The 19163-nt window shown below is 43.0% G+C and overlaps 1 protein-coding gene across 2 annotated transcripts in view; it reads right to left on the bottom strand.

The window, feature by feature from the left end:
- Positions 1-19163, bottom strand: part of PMS2 (PMS1 homolog 2, mismatch repair system component) — a 504643-nt gene that overhangs the window by 111759 nt on the left and 373721 nt on the right. For both annotated transcript variants that reach the window (XM_069645634.1, XM_069645635.1), the window contains exons 9-10: positions 9294-9378; positions 8605-8757 (exon numbers count right to left, since the gene is read on the bottom strand). In XM_069645634.1, coding sequence (XP_069501735.1) covers positions 8605-8757; positions 9294-9378 — 238 coding nt within the window. The remainder of the gene's footprint in view (positions 1-8604; positions 8758-9293; positions 9379-19163) is intronic.

Here is a 19163-nt window from a genome sequence, read left to right as displayed (position 1 = left end):
CAAGGCGAGTTGTCTGTAGGCCCGGAGGCCATGGGTGACCCGTGTGTGTGTTTAAAAATCTTGTTTGCACCGGAGCGCCTCAGTGCTCCGAGCTGCTCTGCCTGGCCCCTCTTCTAACTTCCTGATTGGCCTACCCCGCCTCCCATCCCTCCCACCTCCCGATGGGCTGCATCACATCCTGCAGCTGAGTCGTAGCCTCTGTGTCCCTCGCTGATAGGCCAGTTACCCCATCTTACCAAGATGAGTTGTGTATAGGCCTGGAGGCCTTGGGTGACCCGTGTGTGTGTGTTTAAAAAAATCTTGTTTACAAAGGAGCGCTTCAGGCTTCTCTGCCCGGCCCCTCTTCCAACTTCCTGATGGGCCTTACCCACCTCCCATCCCTCCCACCTCCCCTGATTGGCTGCTACTATAGCACCTCCTAGGCTATCCTGATTGGTGGAAGAGAACCCACTTAAGGCACTCACTAAAGGCTAGCCCCTTGCCAGTGCAGCCCCTGCTGCGAAGGACCCCCAGGCAAAGGACAGCAGCTCATGAAGAAGCCTCTCAAGATCGTGTTTGCCCATGTTAGCCTGTGGTGCCGCCAGAGGCGTTGCTGGGGGGGGGCTGAGGGGGCTTTAGTCCCATGTATTTTGGTTGTAGCCCCGGATATAAGCTCAGGGGCTACAACCAAAAGGCTATAGATAGCCCCGAGTCCCGCCAGTCCCAACATTAGCTTAGCCCCTGATCTTTTCCAGACCTAATAACACCCCTGGGTGCCGCAACCGTCAACCAGCAGCGTCAGAGCAGGTCGGAGACATAACCCAGATCTCCTGCGAAATGTAGAATCCCATCGCAACCTATTATAAGAGCTCCTACTGAGTCCTCCTGCTGTTAGTCCAAACTCTAAACACATACTGGCCAAGTGATTGGCCCAGCAGCTATATCCTGTATCTAATTACTCAACACCCCTAGCATTATTGCAATTTGCTTACTACTGCATTTATTGTTGTACCCGTGTTAGGCCTTTCTCCCTCTAGCCAGGTGTCCCAAATCTAGGCGCTGCAATTGCATCCAAGGTTACTGTATTCACTGCTGTCCCGTGGTAGGCCTTTCTCCCTCTATCCAGGTGTCCCAAATCTAGGCACTATTACATCTTGGTTATTCCAATCGTATTACTATATCTACTGTTGTCCCTGTATTAGGCCTTACTCCCTCTATCCAGGTGTCCCAAATCTAGTCGTTGCTACTGCATTGTTCTCCCAACCAATCAGATAAGCCCTACATTCCACCATCTTAGTTTGGGAAGCCTGCCAGGTTTGCCACCACAGGCCATCTCCACCTACCAGACTACCTACACTGGCCAACCATGACCGTACCCCCTCCACAAAGCCCTGTCCCAGGGCCTGGCTTAGAAGGGAACCTTCTATGGAATTTCCTTACCAAACGAGGTGCATGCAAGTCAGTCTGGTCGTCCCAAGATCTTTCCATACCCCTTCCAATCTATTAGACGCTGGAGATTTCCTCTAACCACCCTGGAATCAAGAATCTCTTTAACTTCAAATTCTTCCTCATTCTCCTCTGTAATGACAGCTGGCGGTGGCTTCCCCAAACGAGTTCCCACAAAACAAGGTTTCAACAAACTTACATGAAATGTAGGATGACTTGATGTTGGAAGGTAACCTCAACCTGACCGCTACTGGGTTAATGACTCTTTCAATCTCGAATGGACCAATAAATTTCGTCCTCCCATTCAGATGTACATTTTTGTGGACAACCAAACCTTCTGCCCTGCCTGATAATGTGGACCACTTTGACGTTTCCGAGCGGCAAAAGCCTTAAACTTTAATGTATTCCTTTTAAGAGAAAAAGTGGCTTTCGCCAGACCGTCTCTAATACAGGTCAATCTTTGCTCAACCTCTGGATTTGAATATTCTGATGGCACTATCTCTTTAAAAAATCTGGGATGAAAACCGTAATTACTAAAATAAAGGAGAATAGTTAGTAGAGTCCTTTATGGAATTGTTGTAACTGAACTCTGCCAACCATAGTAAATCAACAAAACTCCTCTTTTCCTGCCAGTAGGATCTTAAATATTTTTCAAATTCCTGGTTCACCCGCTCAGTTTGCCCATTTGTTTGTGGATGATAACCAGAGGAGAGCTGTACTTCAATTCCCAACTCCTTGCAGAAAGACTGCCAAAATCTAGAGATAAACTGCAGTCCCCAATCAGACACAATTTGCGTTGGCAAACCATGTAGTCACACTACTTCCTGCATAAAACTCTTCGCTAAATTCCTTGCTGAGATCTCTCCCTTCATAGGAATGAAATGTCCTGCCTTGGTCAACCAATTTACCACTATCAATACTGTAGTACAACCTTGATCCTTTGGAAGATCCACTATGAAATCCATGGAAGCTGTAAACCAAGGACTGGGAGGAGCTGGCAATGGATGTTGTAAACCTGACGGTTTACCTCCCCCTGACTTGGACCGAGCACAGACTTCACAAGTTTTCATATAGTCTTCGAAAATCCTGTCTCATACCTTCCCACCAAAATTTTCTTTCCGCTAATTCTAGTGTTTTACGAATTGCAGGATGCCCTGCTAAACTGGACTAATGAAATTCTTGTAAAATCTCCTTACGCAGCTCTTTACTGGGAAGATATATTTTAGAGTTAAAATACGGCAGACCATTAACCATACGTCTTTCCGGTTTTTCTTCTACCCAAGGTCGATTCTCTTTCTCAGGCATCTCCTTTAGAATCTTCTTAAGAAGTAAGTACGCACGTGGCACTCAGAATAAATCGATGCTCTGCAATCACTGGTTCCGGTTGAGTTTTGCACTCTGCCTCTTCAATTGAACATTGTCGAGATAAAGCATCAGCTTTACCACTCAGACGCCCTGGTTTGAAGGTAATAACAAAATCATAATCTGAGAAGAATAGCGACCATCGAAGCTGCTGAGGAGATAATGTTCTGGCTAATTTCAAGAACAGTACATTCTTATGGTCGGTTAAAACTGAGTGCGAACTTAGCTCCCAACAAATGATGCCTCCATTCTTGGAAAGCCTTTTTAATAGTAGCCAGGAGTTCTCGGTCAGTAATCATATAATTCGTCGCAGGTGGAAGCAATTTATTGGACAAATAGGTCACAGAATGTAATTGACCAGTCTCCGCATGTCTTTGAGAGAGTACTGCTCCAATTGCCAAATTGGACGCATCTGCCTCCACGAAAAAAAGTTGAAGAGGATCAGGGTGTAACAATATACGTCCTGAAGTAAAACTTGTCTTTAATTTCTGAAAAGCTTGTTCTGTCTCTTGCGTCCAATCAAATGTATCACCTTTCTTTAGATAATAGGGGTAATAGTCTGAGAGAAGTCCTTGATAAACCTCCTATAAACACTTGTGTATAGGCGCGTTACAAATGCCTTATCATATCATAAAAATTTGCAAATCCAAGGAAACTTGGAATATCCTTCACACAAGCTGGTGACGGCCACTCGTTTACAGCTTTAACTTTCTTCATGTCCATTTTCAAACCCTTGGGAGAGATGATAAATCCCAAAAACTCCACTTCTTTAGTATGTAATTGTCTCTTTTCCAACTTTGAAAATAATTTGTTTTCCCTTAATCGTTGTAGAACTTTCCTAACATGTTCTTCATGTAGTTGCAGATCTTTGACGATTATTAGGATATCATCAATGTACACCACTACGAATATGTCCAAAATATCCTGTAACACTTCATTGATAAAAAATTCGAAAGCTTCCGGGACATTACATAAACCGAAGGGCATAACTTGGTACTCAAACAGACCAAATTTGGTTTGAAATGCTGTCTTCCATTCGTCACCCTGATGAACTCTCACCAAATGATAAGCTCCACGTAGTTTTAATTTGGTAAACACTGACACTCCCAGAATTTGGTCCAACATTACAGAAATTAAAGGCAATGGATATCTATTCTTGATTGTTATCTTATTTAATGCTCTGTAATCAATACATGTTCGTAAAGTGCCTTCTTTCTTTGAAATGGAAAATAATGGAGACGCTGCAACTGAGAATGCCTGATAAAACCCTTTGCCAAATTCTCCTGAATATAGTACTTCAAATGTTCGTTCTCCTTTTCTGTTAAGGCATAGATGCGACTACAAGGAATGTGGGCCCCTGGTTCCAAGTCTATCTTACGGTTGTAGTCTCAATGAGGAGGTAGTTCATTGGTTTCAGTTTCACTGAAAACATTGTTAAAATCCTGATAACATCCTGGTAACTCCCCAACTGCTGCCCCTATCGTACGTACTATAGCACCCAATTCCACCAACCCATCCACTTTCTCCGAACACCTACTTGAGCTACTCTCTTGGATCTTTTCCTGAAAACCGTTCTCAGTACAAAATGTTGCATCAAATTCCACTACTCTCCTTCCCCAATCTATCCAAGGGTTATGATACGTCAACCAGGGAAAACCCAAAATCACTTTCAACTGAGGGGAGTCTATTAATTCAAAAACAATTTCCTTCCAATGTCGCCCATAAATTTCCATCTCCAGTTTCATGCGTCATCAGGCCTGAAGTGAGCGGAGACCCATCCACCGCTCTCATCTGCTCTGCCCTGTCCTTCAGAATATATGGTGGCACCCGAGTCCATTACCATCGGACCACTCCACTTCAATACCCCTTTAACAAATAAGGATACGTTTCATGTGAGATGTGGCACAACTGCTTGGATTGTGTTGGCTACTTGCTGATTTCTGGAACTGTTGGTTGACGAAGGGGGTCTTGGGGCACAAAGGACAATTTCCTACAAATTGTCCAGAACTACCGCAGTACATGCATACATTATTTGACCTTCGCCTCTCCTTCTCATCCTTGGTCAAAGGACCTCTAGGCTTAATGGCTCTTTCTAAATTTCCAGTTCTGAACTCTCTATTCATTGGTTCTCCTCTTCCTCTGTCCACTCGAGAAAAAACTCTGGACTCAAAATCACCCCTTCTACGCTCTGCCTTGCGCTCTCCTAAACGATAATCAATCTGTATTACTAAATCCATCAAGACTTCACAGGAGGTAGGTCTGTGTACAATGGTAGCTAAAGCGTCCTTTCACTCCTCCCTCAAACCTCGATAAAACAGTGAGGCTTGTTTCTCTTCCGGCCAACTACTTTCTAATACTAGAGATTTGAACTGATTTATATAAGTAACAAGCTCCATGTTTCCCTCTTTCAACTCCAATAATTCCCCATCTACTTCTTGAGACAACTGACATCTAGCAAACATTTTTTTAAATTCTAGCTTGAAGGCAGACAAATCCTTTAAAATTGAACTTCCTTGACCTACCAATAGCACTGACCAGGCTGCTACCTCACCCGTAAAATAAGACAACATCAAATCTATCTTCGTTGCATCCGTACCAAAAGCCTCCGGCCTACAGAGAAAATGAAGTTCACATTGAGTCAGAAAGATCTGACACTTCTTTGCATTCCCTCCAAAACGTTTGGGTGGTGCCAAAGGAACTGGACCCAACTGCGACTTCATACTCCCCATATTACCTTCCTGAGGCCCAGCGCCTTCTACCAAATCTTCTCTAACTAGGATCGGAAGCACCCTACTAGTCTCCCGGGATGTACCCTCACCCCTAGGAGTGGTTACTTTAGTATTTAACTCCACAAAACAAGCCTGCAAATCTTGGTTCTCTCTATTTGCCGCCCTCATTTCCTCTCTTAATTCAGTTCTGCATTGTGTCAGGGTCCGGCTTGACTGAATTCCACAGGAGCTGATGCTGGCCCCACAGACCCTCACCAGGAGTTCACCTCTCAACCCTTAAATATAAGATGAGCTGAAAACCCCAAGAAAGGGAAAGGGGAATTTGGAGAAAATAACAACGGAGACACTGCAGCGCTGCAACCGTCTGGTAGGCTCTGGTATCTGTGGTAAACAAATACACCTGGTTACTTATATGATAAGAAAAACTTCCTTTCTAAAATTATTCTAAATAAACTCTAAACTCTTTACCTCTTAAACCTCAGTAAAAGACTTAGAGGCTAGTAATCTGTGTGGAATATCTTGTAAATATATCTTGTGTTGTGCATATAGTTCAAGCCACTCAAGTCTCTTTAGAATCCTTAAGTGATGGCATTTGCAAACACCTTTTCAGAACTAGATATTCTTCTTGCTTCAAAGTTCTTTTAAACTTATGTAGTTTTCAATGCTTTCATAAATTGCAATCTTTCTCTGAAGTATTGAATTCCATTTGCAAAAATTACATTAAATAATATTCTTTAACTTCCTGGAATACTGCTTTCCTTCTGCGTGTGAATTGTTTCCTTATATACACAAAGAACGTATAGTTTCTTCCTTAATAAGCGTGTGCGATAAAAACATGAAATCAGAAGACGTGAAGAATTGTCCTCGCGTTTAAAATACACACGCGATTCTTTACAAAACCCGCGCGCGTGAAAAAATACGTAAACGCGATAAAAAATAACACGCTCTGGTTAAAATGGACTCGCGCTCTATTGCTACCGAACTCACGTGGAGAAACGAAACGTATTTCACGTAAAACAGTTCACGCGTTTAAAACAACTCGCGCTTCATCAAAATGGACTCGCGCTCTATCGCAACCAACACGCGCTTTCTCATGAGACGTCTTTCACGTAAAAAATGTACACGCACTAAAATTCACTCGTGCAATTCTTTTGGGCACGCGCTCTATCGCAAAACAACACGCGCTTTCTCTTGAAACGTCTTTCACGTTAAAAATGTACACGCGCTAAATTCGCTCGCTCAATTCATTTGGGCACGCGCTCTATCGCTCTGAATACCCACGCGCTTTCAAAAACACGTAAACGACGACTTGCGAGCTCGCGCACACATTAAACAGTCTTGAAGAACTTTACACGCAGTTAATTAACTTTAAACTCCTACGCACTATCTTCAAGCTTGTTTTTTCTTATAATAACTTTAACTGTAAATGTCTCTTTTCTCAAATGAATTTGAAACTTGTTAACTCTAAGTTTTCTTATAAAAGAAAATGAAAGTTCACTGTGACAATCTTAAAATCTTTAAAAGAACGATCCCAGCTGATGACTTCTTGTTCAAACTGGATCAGCAAACGATATTCTTACTTCTTTAGTAGATTTTCTGAGCTCTGAAAAGGCCTTACTTAAGGAGCTTAACTAATGTACAACCAGCCACTGAATTTCTCTGGATGAAAGGCAGTTTAGAATCTTGCTCACCTCCCAAGAATCAAACCCATTGTCCTCTCCACCAATCAGGCAAACCAAACATATCATTGTTCCTTTAACCAATCAGATTAAGTTTCTTTCGCTCCATCTTGACTTGGGCAAGCACAATGTTAATTCTATGTACAAACTCTTCCTGTTACTAACCCAGCCAGTTCTGAAAGCACAACTAACCCAGTCGGCTCAGAAGGCACAATGTTAATCTTGTTACTCTTCCTGTTACTAACCCAGCCAGTCCTGACACATTGAAAATGTGGAAATCCGTTAGGTCTGATATGCTGGCATTCATGGCGGCCTTTAGCTAACATGGAAACCAGATTCACTTGATTGTAGGGATCCAGGGGACACACAGACAATGCCACCAATTCCTGAAAATGGCACTGTAGTGAGAAATTCCAAAAGCTTCAATGGACAAACTGAGGATTCCTTTCACCACAAATGCCTGTTTTAAGAACACTGAAACACAACTGTTCTCATGATTCTAGGTCTTTGATCTAGATTTGATGATGGCATACAGAAATCCTTTGCATGTAACACAAGCATCAAGCAGATTCATATTAAAAATAAATTTATTTATTAATTTTGGTATTTATATAGCGCACAAAGTCCAGAGGCATCTAGGCACTTTAACTTAAGGATATGGTTAAAGTAAGTGCTGGTATAAGACAAGTTACATAGTTACGGAGCAGGCAAACATTCATCCTTGAAAGTGCAGAGAAATACATACTTAGGAAAGCTTGCCTCTTGTTGCGGGGAACTACATCATAGTACATAAGGGGACATGGCAGCTATATGGAGAACATACTTTGGAAGGCTGCTTATTGTTGCGAGGAGTTGGGGCGGAAATGCATGCAGGATATGATAGTGAGAGTGGTAAGGTTCATACTTAGTAGAAGCAATCAGGGAAACAAGGGCTACATTAAATAAGTAGACAAAGGCAGATATGGTTTGGCGATAGTACAGCAGGTAAGCACGGCGTACCAATGATAAAGTGGCTTGCATTATAAAAAGATAATTGCAACATAGGAAATGTGTAGAAGTCTTGACAGAGCATTCAAAGTTAAGTAATGGATTGATGCACACTTGTTAACCCAGTATGGGTGGAGACATCCGATGAGCCAGGATCGGTAACGTAAATGTTATTGTATTAGGGATAGGGGGCCGCAATACATGAGACCAACCCTAGTAAATGCACATTGTCCAGAGGAAGGAAGTGAGTTGCATTTCGGCGCAGCAGTCAGTGTTTATGGTACGGGTGAACACTGTTCTATACTGCAAGGGTTTTAGACGGGAACCAGGCGGTAACGGTACAGGAGGCAAGATACAGGCAGCTACGAAACGCAAATCAGAGCAGGCATGATACATATAGTGTCAGCATCTGAAAGCATTACCTTCAACATCCAGCAGCTTCTGATTAACACTGAACTTGTTCACATCACCGCTTAGCATCCCTAACAGAGAGGTCTTTAGGATGGCTAGCAAAAGCTTCTCTTCCTGCAGCAAAATCTGGCGCTTGTCTGGGGTGACGTTTATATCAACACACTCTGAAAAAGAAACATATTTATCAGAGAAACTTATCCTCTGTCACAGCAACCCATGCTCTTATCTTGGGATGTACAGGAAGTAGTTACAAGTACTCGCCTACCCATCAGCCTGATCAGACCCAGTCCCATTGGATTCCTAAACCGGATACAGAGTTAGATACTGATTCAGAGTTGCCAGCTGATGCCATAGCAACAAAATCACCTTTCTCCAGTGCTAGCTTTTTGGCCAAAGCACTTTCCATGTTGAGAATTTTAGTTTTGCTTCACTGTGGTTATGAGAAATACCTAAGACTCAGGGCATGTAGAATGCTGTGGGTAACGAGCCAGAAATGGATAAATGTGATCCGGTTGACATTGTGTCACATGCCAACACTGCTAATTGGAGTACTCATGGCACAAACTATTAGACACCGAATGAATGCACCCCGGCACTTCTAGGTAATCATACTGCAAAGTATGCTGTGGCTTTTGTACCCCAAAGCTACGATTTGTGGCAACATTTATTGCAGCTTATGGACATTTCTAAATCAACTTACCAGAATTTACACAGATGTTCAAAACGACGAACGGATACTGGTGTCTGTTGTATATGTGGTAAAGTTCATTAACCAGCTTCGCGACCTATACAAAAAGAGACCCGGGAAACCATGAATGTTAAGCATCTGATGCACATGTTGCAAGACTGCCTTCGAGAAGCATATATAATAGCGAATAAGTAGGGCATAGCGGTTTACAGAAGGTCCGCATTGTCCCCATCAGTGCCGCTTGTTTGTAGAGTCAAAGATTTGCAGAATTAGACAGTATAAAGTTCATACAATCATGACTATTTTTATTTTTATTTTCCATATCCATTAACCAGACAGTGCTGTATCTTGAATCGTACTACAGCATGTATGACAAGTTAATGACAGGTTGAGTGTTGAAACATGTTTCAAGCTACTAGCACTTCCTCTGGACTAAATATAGCGTAGTAAGTGCTACAACCTTGCTTTTTATGCAACAAATGTGAGAAAGACTGCTGGCTGTCGACCTTATGAGACAACATACAAGATTTTATAATGCATGTGTTGGTCATGCAAAGTTTACAAAAATGTTTGAGTTAGAAAAAGTCTGTGGACTGTATGGTGCAGCGCTCGGACAAAGCCTTTGCCAGAGCTTCAGGAAAACACAGGGCGACTATAGTAAATCTATATTTTAAAAGTGTGTCTCTAATGACTAAAACACAGAAATAGAACATCTCTCACAGCAGTGTTCAATGTCTGTGTGGTTCAGCTGGCTAGAGAGAGGAATTGGGAGGAGGGATGCTGCTGCGTCTTAGGAATGCTGCTTCTAAGGGAGATGGAAGATAAGGCAGAAGGAGACATGCATCTCACACTGGGGAGTTTAAGTGTCGCTATATGCCACATCCATAAAATCTCTCCATATCTCTCAAATGACAGGCTAACTGGTGCAAGTTTGTAGGTTTGCCCAACTTGTGTACAACTATATATTATATATATTTATATATATAATACATTTAAAGTTGCACAAATGAAGATGTATTTTTCTGTTTAAAAAATGCTAACTTTAGTAACCTACAAACGCCACACTGCATTGTGGCTGCTCTCACCCAAACGGAGACCCATGCCCCATGATTAGTAGGTGGTAGAAATATTTGAACAGCATGTGAATCTATGAATGATCCAATGCTGGAGAAATGAACACTTAGCACTAGTTAAAGCTTTGTTGGAGTGCAGCAGCGAACAGTCCACAGAATTTTACCAACTTAACTATTTTTGAAAATATTTTCATGCCCAACACATGCATTATAAATTCTTTGTTTTAATTGTAATAGGCACAGATATGCATGATGCCGTCTCCTGTGCACTTCAATGTACTGATTTAGGGCCATGTGCCTCACATTTGGATGACATCAGCCACCATGTACTGCAAAGCTTCTAGGTCACTAAAATAAAAAAATTTCAGAAAATATTCCATCTTCATTTAAATAACTTTAAATATATTACATATGAATTTGTACGCAAGCATGTGGTGGAGCGCTGAGGAGGAAGTGGAGGAGGGGAAGAAGTAGAGGGGAGAAAAGATGACACAAGACCACTGCGACTCATTAAGAAGTCACAACATGGTGTCATGGTGCAAAAGGGTCAGGATCATGACCCAGTCAAGGAGGAGGAAGCAGAGGCCTTCCTCCACCCGAGGCAGAATGCTCACCTGAGAAAAACCCAGAGCCGGCCCTGCCCCAGGTATGTGCAGTGGGAGTTGGGGGGGGGGGGGGTTCCCCATCCCCGAAACCTATCCCCCATGGGCCACAAATGTCAACAATGGAGCCACTCTGACTCCCAATGCCTTCCAATACTGTTGCTGGCCATGGTACTCTTTTCTTTTTCCCGCATCCCCCACAATTCACCTGAAGCAGCCAAGAAAAACTTGTCCAGATCCAAACACCAGGGCGAAACAGCAACACAACCACCCAGATGCACCACAAGCATCCACCACATCCCAACAGCAACAAGCACCTCAAAAGAGCACAGTACTCTCCTCAATTTCAGAAAGAAACACATTTCCAGCCGCACAATACCACAAAAAACCATCCGAGATTATTGTAAAAAGCATTCTGGAAAAGGGGGCTTAGAGGAGTTTTAAAAACCCCTCACCTGGGTTCTAGGGAAGAGACGGTCACCGTTGGTGCAGACTGTCAGGTGAGCGCTGCAGCCAAAGTAGACAGCAGGAGAGGCAGAGTGTGGGTTGTTCGGCTGAGGCCACGGGAGGAGGCAAAGATGGACCAAGAGACCAGAAGGAGGATGGGCGGCAGAGCGGAACGTTGGAGAGCTGGTGGCAGAACTTAATAAAGATGAGGTCTTTATCAGAGAGAGTGGCACCAGTTGTGTGTAGTATAGTGTAGAAAGTCGAGAGGGGAGTTGAATAGACGAGATATAGTGTGGTAGATGGGAGTAAGGGAGTGGAGTAGTAGCAGCTAGTGTGAGAGGGCGTGAGTGCTAGGAGAGAAAAAGCTAGTATAGAGAGATGTAGGAGTGAGGTGTGAGGGGAGGGGTGTATGGGAGAAGTGGGGAGGAGGTGGGAATAGTGAGTGTGTAGTGGAGGTCCATGGCTTTGGGGGGGCAAGTGTAGGGCAGAGGGAGCGCTAGTAGCAGTACAAACAGAATAGTACCATCAAAGGGTGGAGGCGAGGACTAGAAGTGCAGACGTCAATGGATGGAAGTGGGGAAGAGTAGAATCAGCGAGAGTGGTGGTATTAGTGTTGGGGTAGTATTATTGCAGGGAGAGTAGTAGTAGTGCAGAGAATGTAGAGTGGCGAGGGGAGAGTGGCAGAAACAAAGTTGTAACATTGGAGAGCGAAGGTAGGGGATAGGGGAGAAACAATGGAGAGTGACGTAGGTCGGGGAGAAGGTGGGTGAAGTTGGAAGGAGGAGCATAGGGGAGGAGGAGAGTAGTTGTGAGATAGAATGTGACTTGAAAATCCACTGGCGCCCACATACACCACCCTTTTTAGAAATAACCATTAGTAGTGTAGGGCCAGCCTGGAAGTCCCTAAGGGAGTTAGGTAGCTTGAATTCAGGGATTCATCTATAGTCAGACCAGTTATTGGGCAGTAGGGGGTTACTGGTCGGAAGCACTAATTTAGTGTTACAGAGAACTGGGCTAGGGAGGGAATCGCATGGGAGACAGAGAGGGAAGGTCCTAGCACCACACTCTAACCGCTTTTCCAGCCGGTTCCTTTCAGTGATTCATCTGCCTGTTTATACTGAATGATCTGTGCCCTCAGACACCTCTTTGTTGTGACCTTCAATAAAATACAGAGTGGGACTCTGTGAATTATTGAGGCCATCTGTGAAATTGGGAAAATTGAGACAGGGAGAAAGTGTGAATCTCTGTCCGACCTGTGAGGACCTTGCAGTTGCCCGACTACAAATAACTGTTATGGGGTTTTTATTGTCGTCGTTTAAACCTGGGCTGCTTCGCCCAGCTTAGCGTGCGTTTGGATACAGGACCCAAAGATCCAGGCTAGGGGTCTACAAAGAAGCCAAGGACAAGAAGCAGAGGAGCTGAATCTAAAGAACAAGGAGCCAAGAACAATATATCCTGCAAAGAGATCCACAGATTAGGGAATACAAGACTGATGACTGTTGTTTGGGCCCAAGGTGAAGATATCCTGTTTTTGAATTAGGTGTTCTTAGTGGACCCATTTGTATATAGATCCTAATACATTTTGTATTATTTTGAAATGCAATTTCTGTGTCCCATTTATGTTGATCCTTAGTGACATAGTGACAGACAGTGTCAGAAGTCGGATTAATGGGGGGCCAGCCAAAACGTCCTAACACTTAAGGTAGTTTGAGCAAACAAGACAGAAACTCCCATTCAAAGCAAACTCAGGCTCACCTGGCTTCAACTGCAATGTCTTGAGGGTGCAGAAACCCTGGCTTGGAGGCAGATCCAAGGGTCCAACATCCCAATAGAACATATGGGCAAACAGTGGCTAAGTCAGGCATTGTTGTGAAGTATAGTATAGCTGTCGGCCCTGGAGTAGTGCCTGAGGATTACCAAGTTATAGTCAAGGTGCTACTAGTCAAACACAGGAAAGAGGTATACGTGGTAGAAGTAGGGCACTGGATAGCTTGTCCTTTATGTGAAATCCTGTTTAAACCAGCGGTGAGGGAAGTCTCAAAATTACAGGAAAGAGAGCAGGACAAAGGATTTGGATCACCTCACCCCAGACCTGCAAACAGCCCAAAGATGGAGCCCGCTGATCCCCTTTTCCCCAGGCCTTGCCCTAGCTCACCACAATGTCCTATCCTTCATTTCAGCGTTGACCAAATGATCTCTGTAATGGAGGGCCAAAATAAGATTGGTCCTTAATTTATGTAAAAAAATGTTAGAATAGTTTACCAAGCAGAAAACATTGTGGAGGGGGAGGGGAAGATCCATTACCAGTTATTGGTCCCACCTACGTTTCAAATGACAATCTATTCACATCCAAATGTGAGACATCAAGTTACGGCAAAAACCCAGGACCATGTTTTAATAGGTTCTTTTGGCCCGGTATATATCAACACATGGTGACATTTTGTCTGGAGAGTGAAATTTGCCAAAAGACACTATACACTGGTGTGGGCCAAGCTCCATAGTAGCCTCTACCTATACATGACGTTACATTCTCCCATTTGGAAATGGATAGCATGGGACCTTGCAGCCCTTCCAAAGCAGGAAATAATTATATTTTGGTAATTGTAGAATAAGCCTAATTTCTTCACAATTGGTTTTCCCCTGGAGATCCTTATAGAACAATGGTGCACATTCATGTCCTAACTAATAATTTACTAAAATACTCACACTTTTATACTCCTAATACCGCCATCTTTATGCCTCAAACAGCTTAATGGATAGATTGTATTCAAGCATTTGGAGAACCTCCTGCAGATGTTAGTGTATGAAGACAAGACATGAGAAAAACACAAGCCCCCACGCGGTTCTCCATGTTTGAATTTGTTTACAGGCAGGAGCCCGGAGATGCTCTGGACATGTTTAAAGAGGGATGGGAGAGCCAAGAAGAGACGAGACAAAGCACTGCCCAGTTTGTGCAGGCCACTAGGGAATGTGTGGGTTTTGTGTGAGAACTACAGCATGGTCACCTTCTAGAAAGGCAACACAAGTAAAAAAGATTGTATCACTAACAGGCTCACTTGAGGAAATTATGTGTAGGAGATACAGTTGTGGTGCTTCTCTCCACGTCTGAGAATAAGATCTTGGCTAAATGGAATGGACCCTATTGAGTCACAGAAGTTCTGAGTGAATAAAACTGGAGTGCAACAGGTCAACCGTCAGAAGACTTCCCAAGTCCACCACATTAATTGCCTCAAGACTTGGAAGGATCCTGAAGATCCCACCCTGATGGTTAGCCCGAGGGTTTATTCAGAATCCAATCCGACTACAACATAAAGAAGATGGTTCCTGAAAACCTGAAGGGTAATCATGAAAATGATTGCAAGACTAGCCATTTTAAAGATGTGTTCATGGACAAACTGAGAAGAGTGAGTGGCTGTATCGACCGCAATGATGCACCACCAGGGAGGTCTGAACGGCAGATCCAGCTCTATATAGTCGCCAGGCAGTTCAAACATAGGTCGAAACGATGTTGGATCTTGGGGTCATGGAACCATTGCAGAGTCACTCATCCTCACTAACAGTCCTGGTCACTAAGTCAGACTTCTGTAAAGGTCAATGAAGATTCAAGATTCAATGTGTACCATCACAAAGCATGCAAGGATCGGACATGATAAAGAATGTTTCTCAAAAGTATTTTATTAGGGACATAAGGACAAACTAAATAAATTCTCTCAGGATCAAACAATGTGTCTCTCAGGAAGATTTAAGTAAAGCCCAAAGGAAAATATCTTGTTAGGGGTAAATTAGTCACACAAAACCAAATGTGGAGGTAGTTGCTCAGATTCCTCAAATACAGGCATAAATAAAATGTCCCACAGTATTGGCATTTGTCAGGTTTCCACAGTATGCAGGCAGGCAACCATCATCTTCACATTTCTGCATGCTGCATTGTCAGCAGCTTCTCCTGACATATGTGGCTGCCACACCTCGATCCAGTTATAGGGCATAAGCATCTGCCATTTTCTGCTTCACAAGCCCATAAACACCATTTGGTGCCTTGAAACACCATTTGTTGTATATGCGCCTTACAAAAATCCAACATATTTTCCTTTTTTTTTAAAGCCTGCTCTTTCAAGCGGCCACCATCATTTAGGTGCTCACACCTTAGTGCTGCTTCTTCTCGCTCGCTGTTGGCTGCTCCTGACATATGCTGCTGCCCCCTGTTATGAATCCTGCAGAGTCCTCACAGAATCCCTGCCTAAAGTCTCATCCCAGGTGGCATGGGCATGGGGAAGGCAGCCGCTTCCGGATCCTAAGCCTGGGGCTAGTATTAGCCGGGTGGATCACCTGGGAAGAGAAGGCCACCAAGGGACGGGGGTGACTCTCTTAGGAGATACGCAGTACTCATCTTTTCGGAAGGGGAGACTTCCATAATGCCAGAATACCTAATGGTATGCTGTCAGAGAAAGGTTCCCCTTTCCAAAAGCACCCAAAGTGTTAGTAGTAAAATCCCCTATGGTCAGGATAGGAATAGAATGTGTAAGGATCAAAACATAAATACCATTGCTTCTGATAAATGTGATTCCCCCTTTTATTTCAGTTATGAAATCAAGAATCAACCATTAATTCCTCTAAAGCCCTTTCCTAGGAGGTACATTCTATAAACAGAGTGAGTTAGATGAGGTTAAAATCAAAATCTTTGATAGAAAAGGGAATAAGAACATTAGGGACTTGAAGTCCCGTAATGCTCTAGGTAGTGGGAAGAGGAATAGGGGCTCAGAGGCACAGAACTGCAGTATGCAGTCTAGTTTTTCTAATGACCCACATTTGAGCGGGACATTTGATTATTTAAAACCCCTTCAAGTGCAGTCCACTAGAAGCAGTAGGAGAAGTAGTCAGCAGACTACTATGCAGCAAAGGCAGAGAACCGTAGACGCTGGGACCGTGGCCGTGTGCGTAGCAGATTATGGTGCTTAGGGAGTCACATGAGTTAGAAGCCTGAACTGCAGAGGTTGCGCAGCGGGAAGCGTTGCTGTGCCAGACTGCCCCGTGGGAGAGAGAGGCTCTCTGTGTCCTGTAACCAACTCTGGTGGCTGACAAGCATCGGAGAACCCAGGGAGCAACGCAATCTCCTGTTGTGCAAGGTGCAGGAAGTGCTCCAGATAGGATTTTGGAGCGAGTATTTGACTCCCAATTTTTTTTTATTAGAGAGTAAGTCGAATTTCAAGAGAGTAAAAATGATTTCCCTCCTTCGCAAGAGAGTAAAATAATGTATTGCACCTGTGGAAAACATTTTCCCCACACAATAACCTTGTAGATGCATACTACCCAGCTTCATCTTCATGATACTTGGCACAAACTCTGCTAAGAGTTACTACAGATGCCAGCTAGTTACATCGGGTGATTCATAAATCAAGTCCCATCACTTCTCTACCTCTCGGGCCTACTGTTGTTGCCTGGTACATCCTGCTTGACAGCCACTCCATGTTTTTGCTTCACCTCTCCTTCCCTTTGCTAATTTGTTTCCCCGGTCTCACTTTCTGACACTCTGCCTCTCACCCATGAGTGTTGCGATGCCACATTTTGCAGTCTGTTTCTCTGTCACGCTGCCTCTCCCATCTCTGCATTCTATTGTTGCTTTTTCCCTCCTATATCTCGCTGCATTGGTTGATATAACTCCTCTTCCTCTCTCATGTCATTACTCTTGCTATATCTGTTTTTTCATTTGCTGGGTTGTGTTTGCTACTCCTATTGATTATCTTTCTTGCACTGTCTTTTAACTTATTGGCCTGCCCTTCTCTAGTCTTGCTTTTCTATTTCCATCTCTCCCCACCTTCTGTTGATCTGTGTTTTATTTTACTGTCTCCAAATGACTCTTTTGCTCTGCTTCTATCCCTCACTCCTATTGTGTGTTTGTCCTATTATTAACCTTGTTTACCTTCTCACTTTCTTTGTTGCCCTATCATGTAGCTCATTGCGCTCTCTTCCTGTTGCTCGGATTCCTGTTTTGGATTGTCTAGTATGTTCTCTGTCCCTTTGCCCCCCCCTACCAGCCACACCTTTGTTGTTCTGTGTTGTTTAGGTTCAGAGTTGCTCTTCCACTCCTGTTTTTCTGTTTGTCTTTTAACATAGAATAAAGAATCAAGAGATACCATTGAAGAAAGCAAGTTAGTGAAAACCTTCAATATGCCCATGATATGACAAACACCTATCTATAAAGGGCAATAAGATAAGTAAGATATCTTCTCGCACTATGTTTAATTATACGGCACTTTGACAAAAATAACTGTGTAAGCGGAAAGAGATCCAAGAAAGGGAGAAAATAAAGAGTCCTATCATTGTTTCTTTGCAAATAATGAAGTTCGAATCCAACCATTCTTGAGACTACAGGTTTGTTCCTATAACACTGGTTTCTAATGAACCAGACATGGTTTCACCACCGAGAAGTTTTTAATTTGTTGATTTTTACTTTCTGTTTTTAGTTTATGCGAGATAAAAACTTTAAAATCAATGCGATATCCCCTTAACCATGAAAGAAATATCATTTGTCCTGAAGATGCCAAAACATCAAACAAAGATGCTAGGGATAGCATCTAATATAATATATTCTTTTTGAAAAGGCCGAAACATATGTAGACATATCCTAAAAGGTTTAAGCCAAATCACTATGTTAAACCAGATAGTATCTGTATAGCAATAACAGATTTGTCATGTGCTAACCTCACAGATTGCACTAAGTGCTTATATAAAGTTAAACTAAAAAGTGTGCATAATTTATAAAGACACACGTTTGCTCTTAACTGTTTTTATATTTTGTGATAAATAAAATATATAATATGTGAAAAAATTGGTGAACCCATGCATTCTTTTTAAAGTGGGTAAGAATAGAACAAGTGCCATACCTGTTGGCCTCAAACTAAGCGAATTGAGAAAGGGGTAGTTGGTTTGATCTGTTCATTTTCCAATCACATTATCCCTATATCAGACCAACTCCCCGTTAACAAAAAAAGAGGGAACAAACCCATATAAGTACTACCTTTTAACATGGCACCAATAAATATCCAAAAAGGTTAAAATGCCTTTTCTATTTAAAATGTAGTGCAGCTTTACCATCGGGTGCTCCTTTAAACGTGTGTGCAAACCTTTTGGCCATTAGGCTGGGAATTATAGAGTTAGAGGTTTGTCTGACCAGATGCAGCACTTGCTTGAATGCAGATGCTTTACCAACACTGTATGCCATTACATTTATAAGAGCTCCTATGAGATGTATATTCTGAACCATTACACGTATAGCAGCCTCAATGAGGTGTGTATTCTGAGCCATTACAATTATAGCAGCCCTGATGAGTTGTGTGTTCTGAGCCATCAAAGGTATAGCAGCCCTGATGAGTTGCCTGTTCTGAGCCATCAAAGGTATAGCAGCCCTGATGAGTTGCCTGTTCTGAGCTGTTACAAGTTTAGCAGCCCAAATGAGATAGGTCTGTTCTGAGCCATTACAAGTATAGCAGTCCTCATGGGATGTGCTTCTTCTGAGCCAATACAAGTATAGCAGCCCAAATGAGATGTGTGTTCTCAGGTATTTCAGGTATAGTGGTTCTCATGGGATGTTCGTGTTCTACCTCTGAGCCATCACAGGTATAGCAGCACTGATGAGGTGTGTGTTCTGAGCCATTACAATCACAGCGGCCCTGAAGAGTTGTGTTCTTAGAAATCACAGGTATAGCAGGCCTGATGAGTTGTGTGTTATGAGCCATTACAAGTAGAGCATCCCGGATGAAATG

Source organism: Ambystoma mexicanum, chromosome 2p (genome assembly GCF_040938575.1).
Source record: "Ambystoma mexicanum isolate Mex_15411 chromosome 2p, UKY_AmexF1_1, whole genome shotgun sequence".
Lineage (NCBI taxonomy): Eukaryota > Metazoa > Chordata > Amphibia > Caudata > Ambystomatidae > Ambystoma > Ambystoma mexicanum.
The sequence above is the reverse complement of the archived record's forward strand: the minus strand, read 5'-3'. Positions and strand labels throughout refer to the sequence as shown.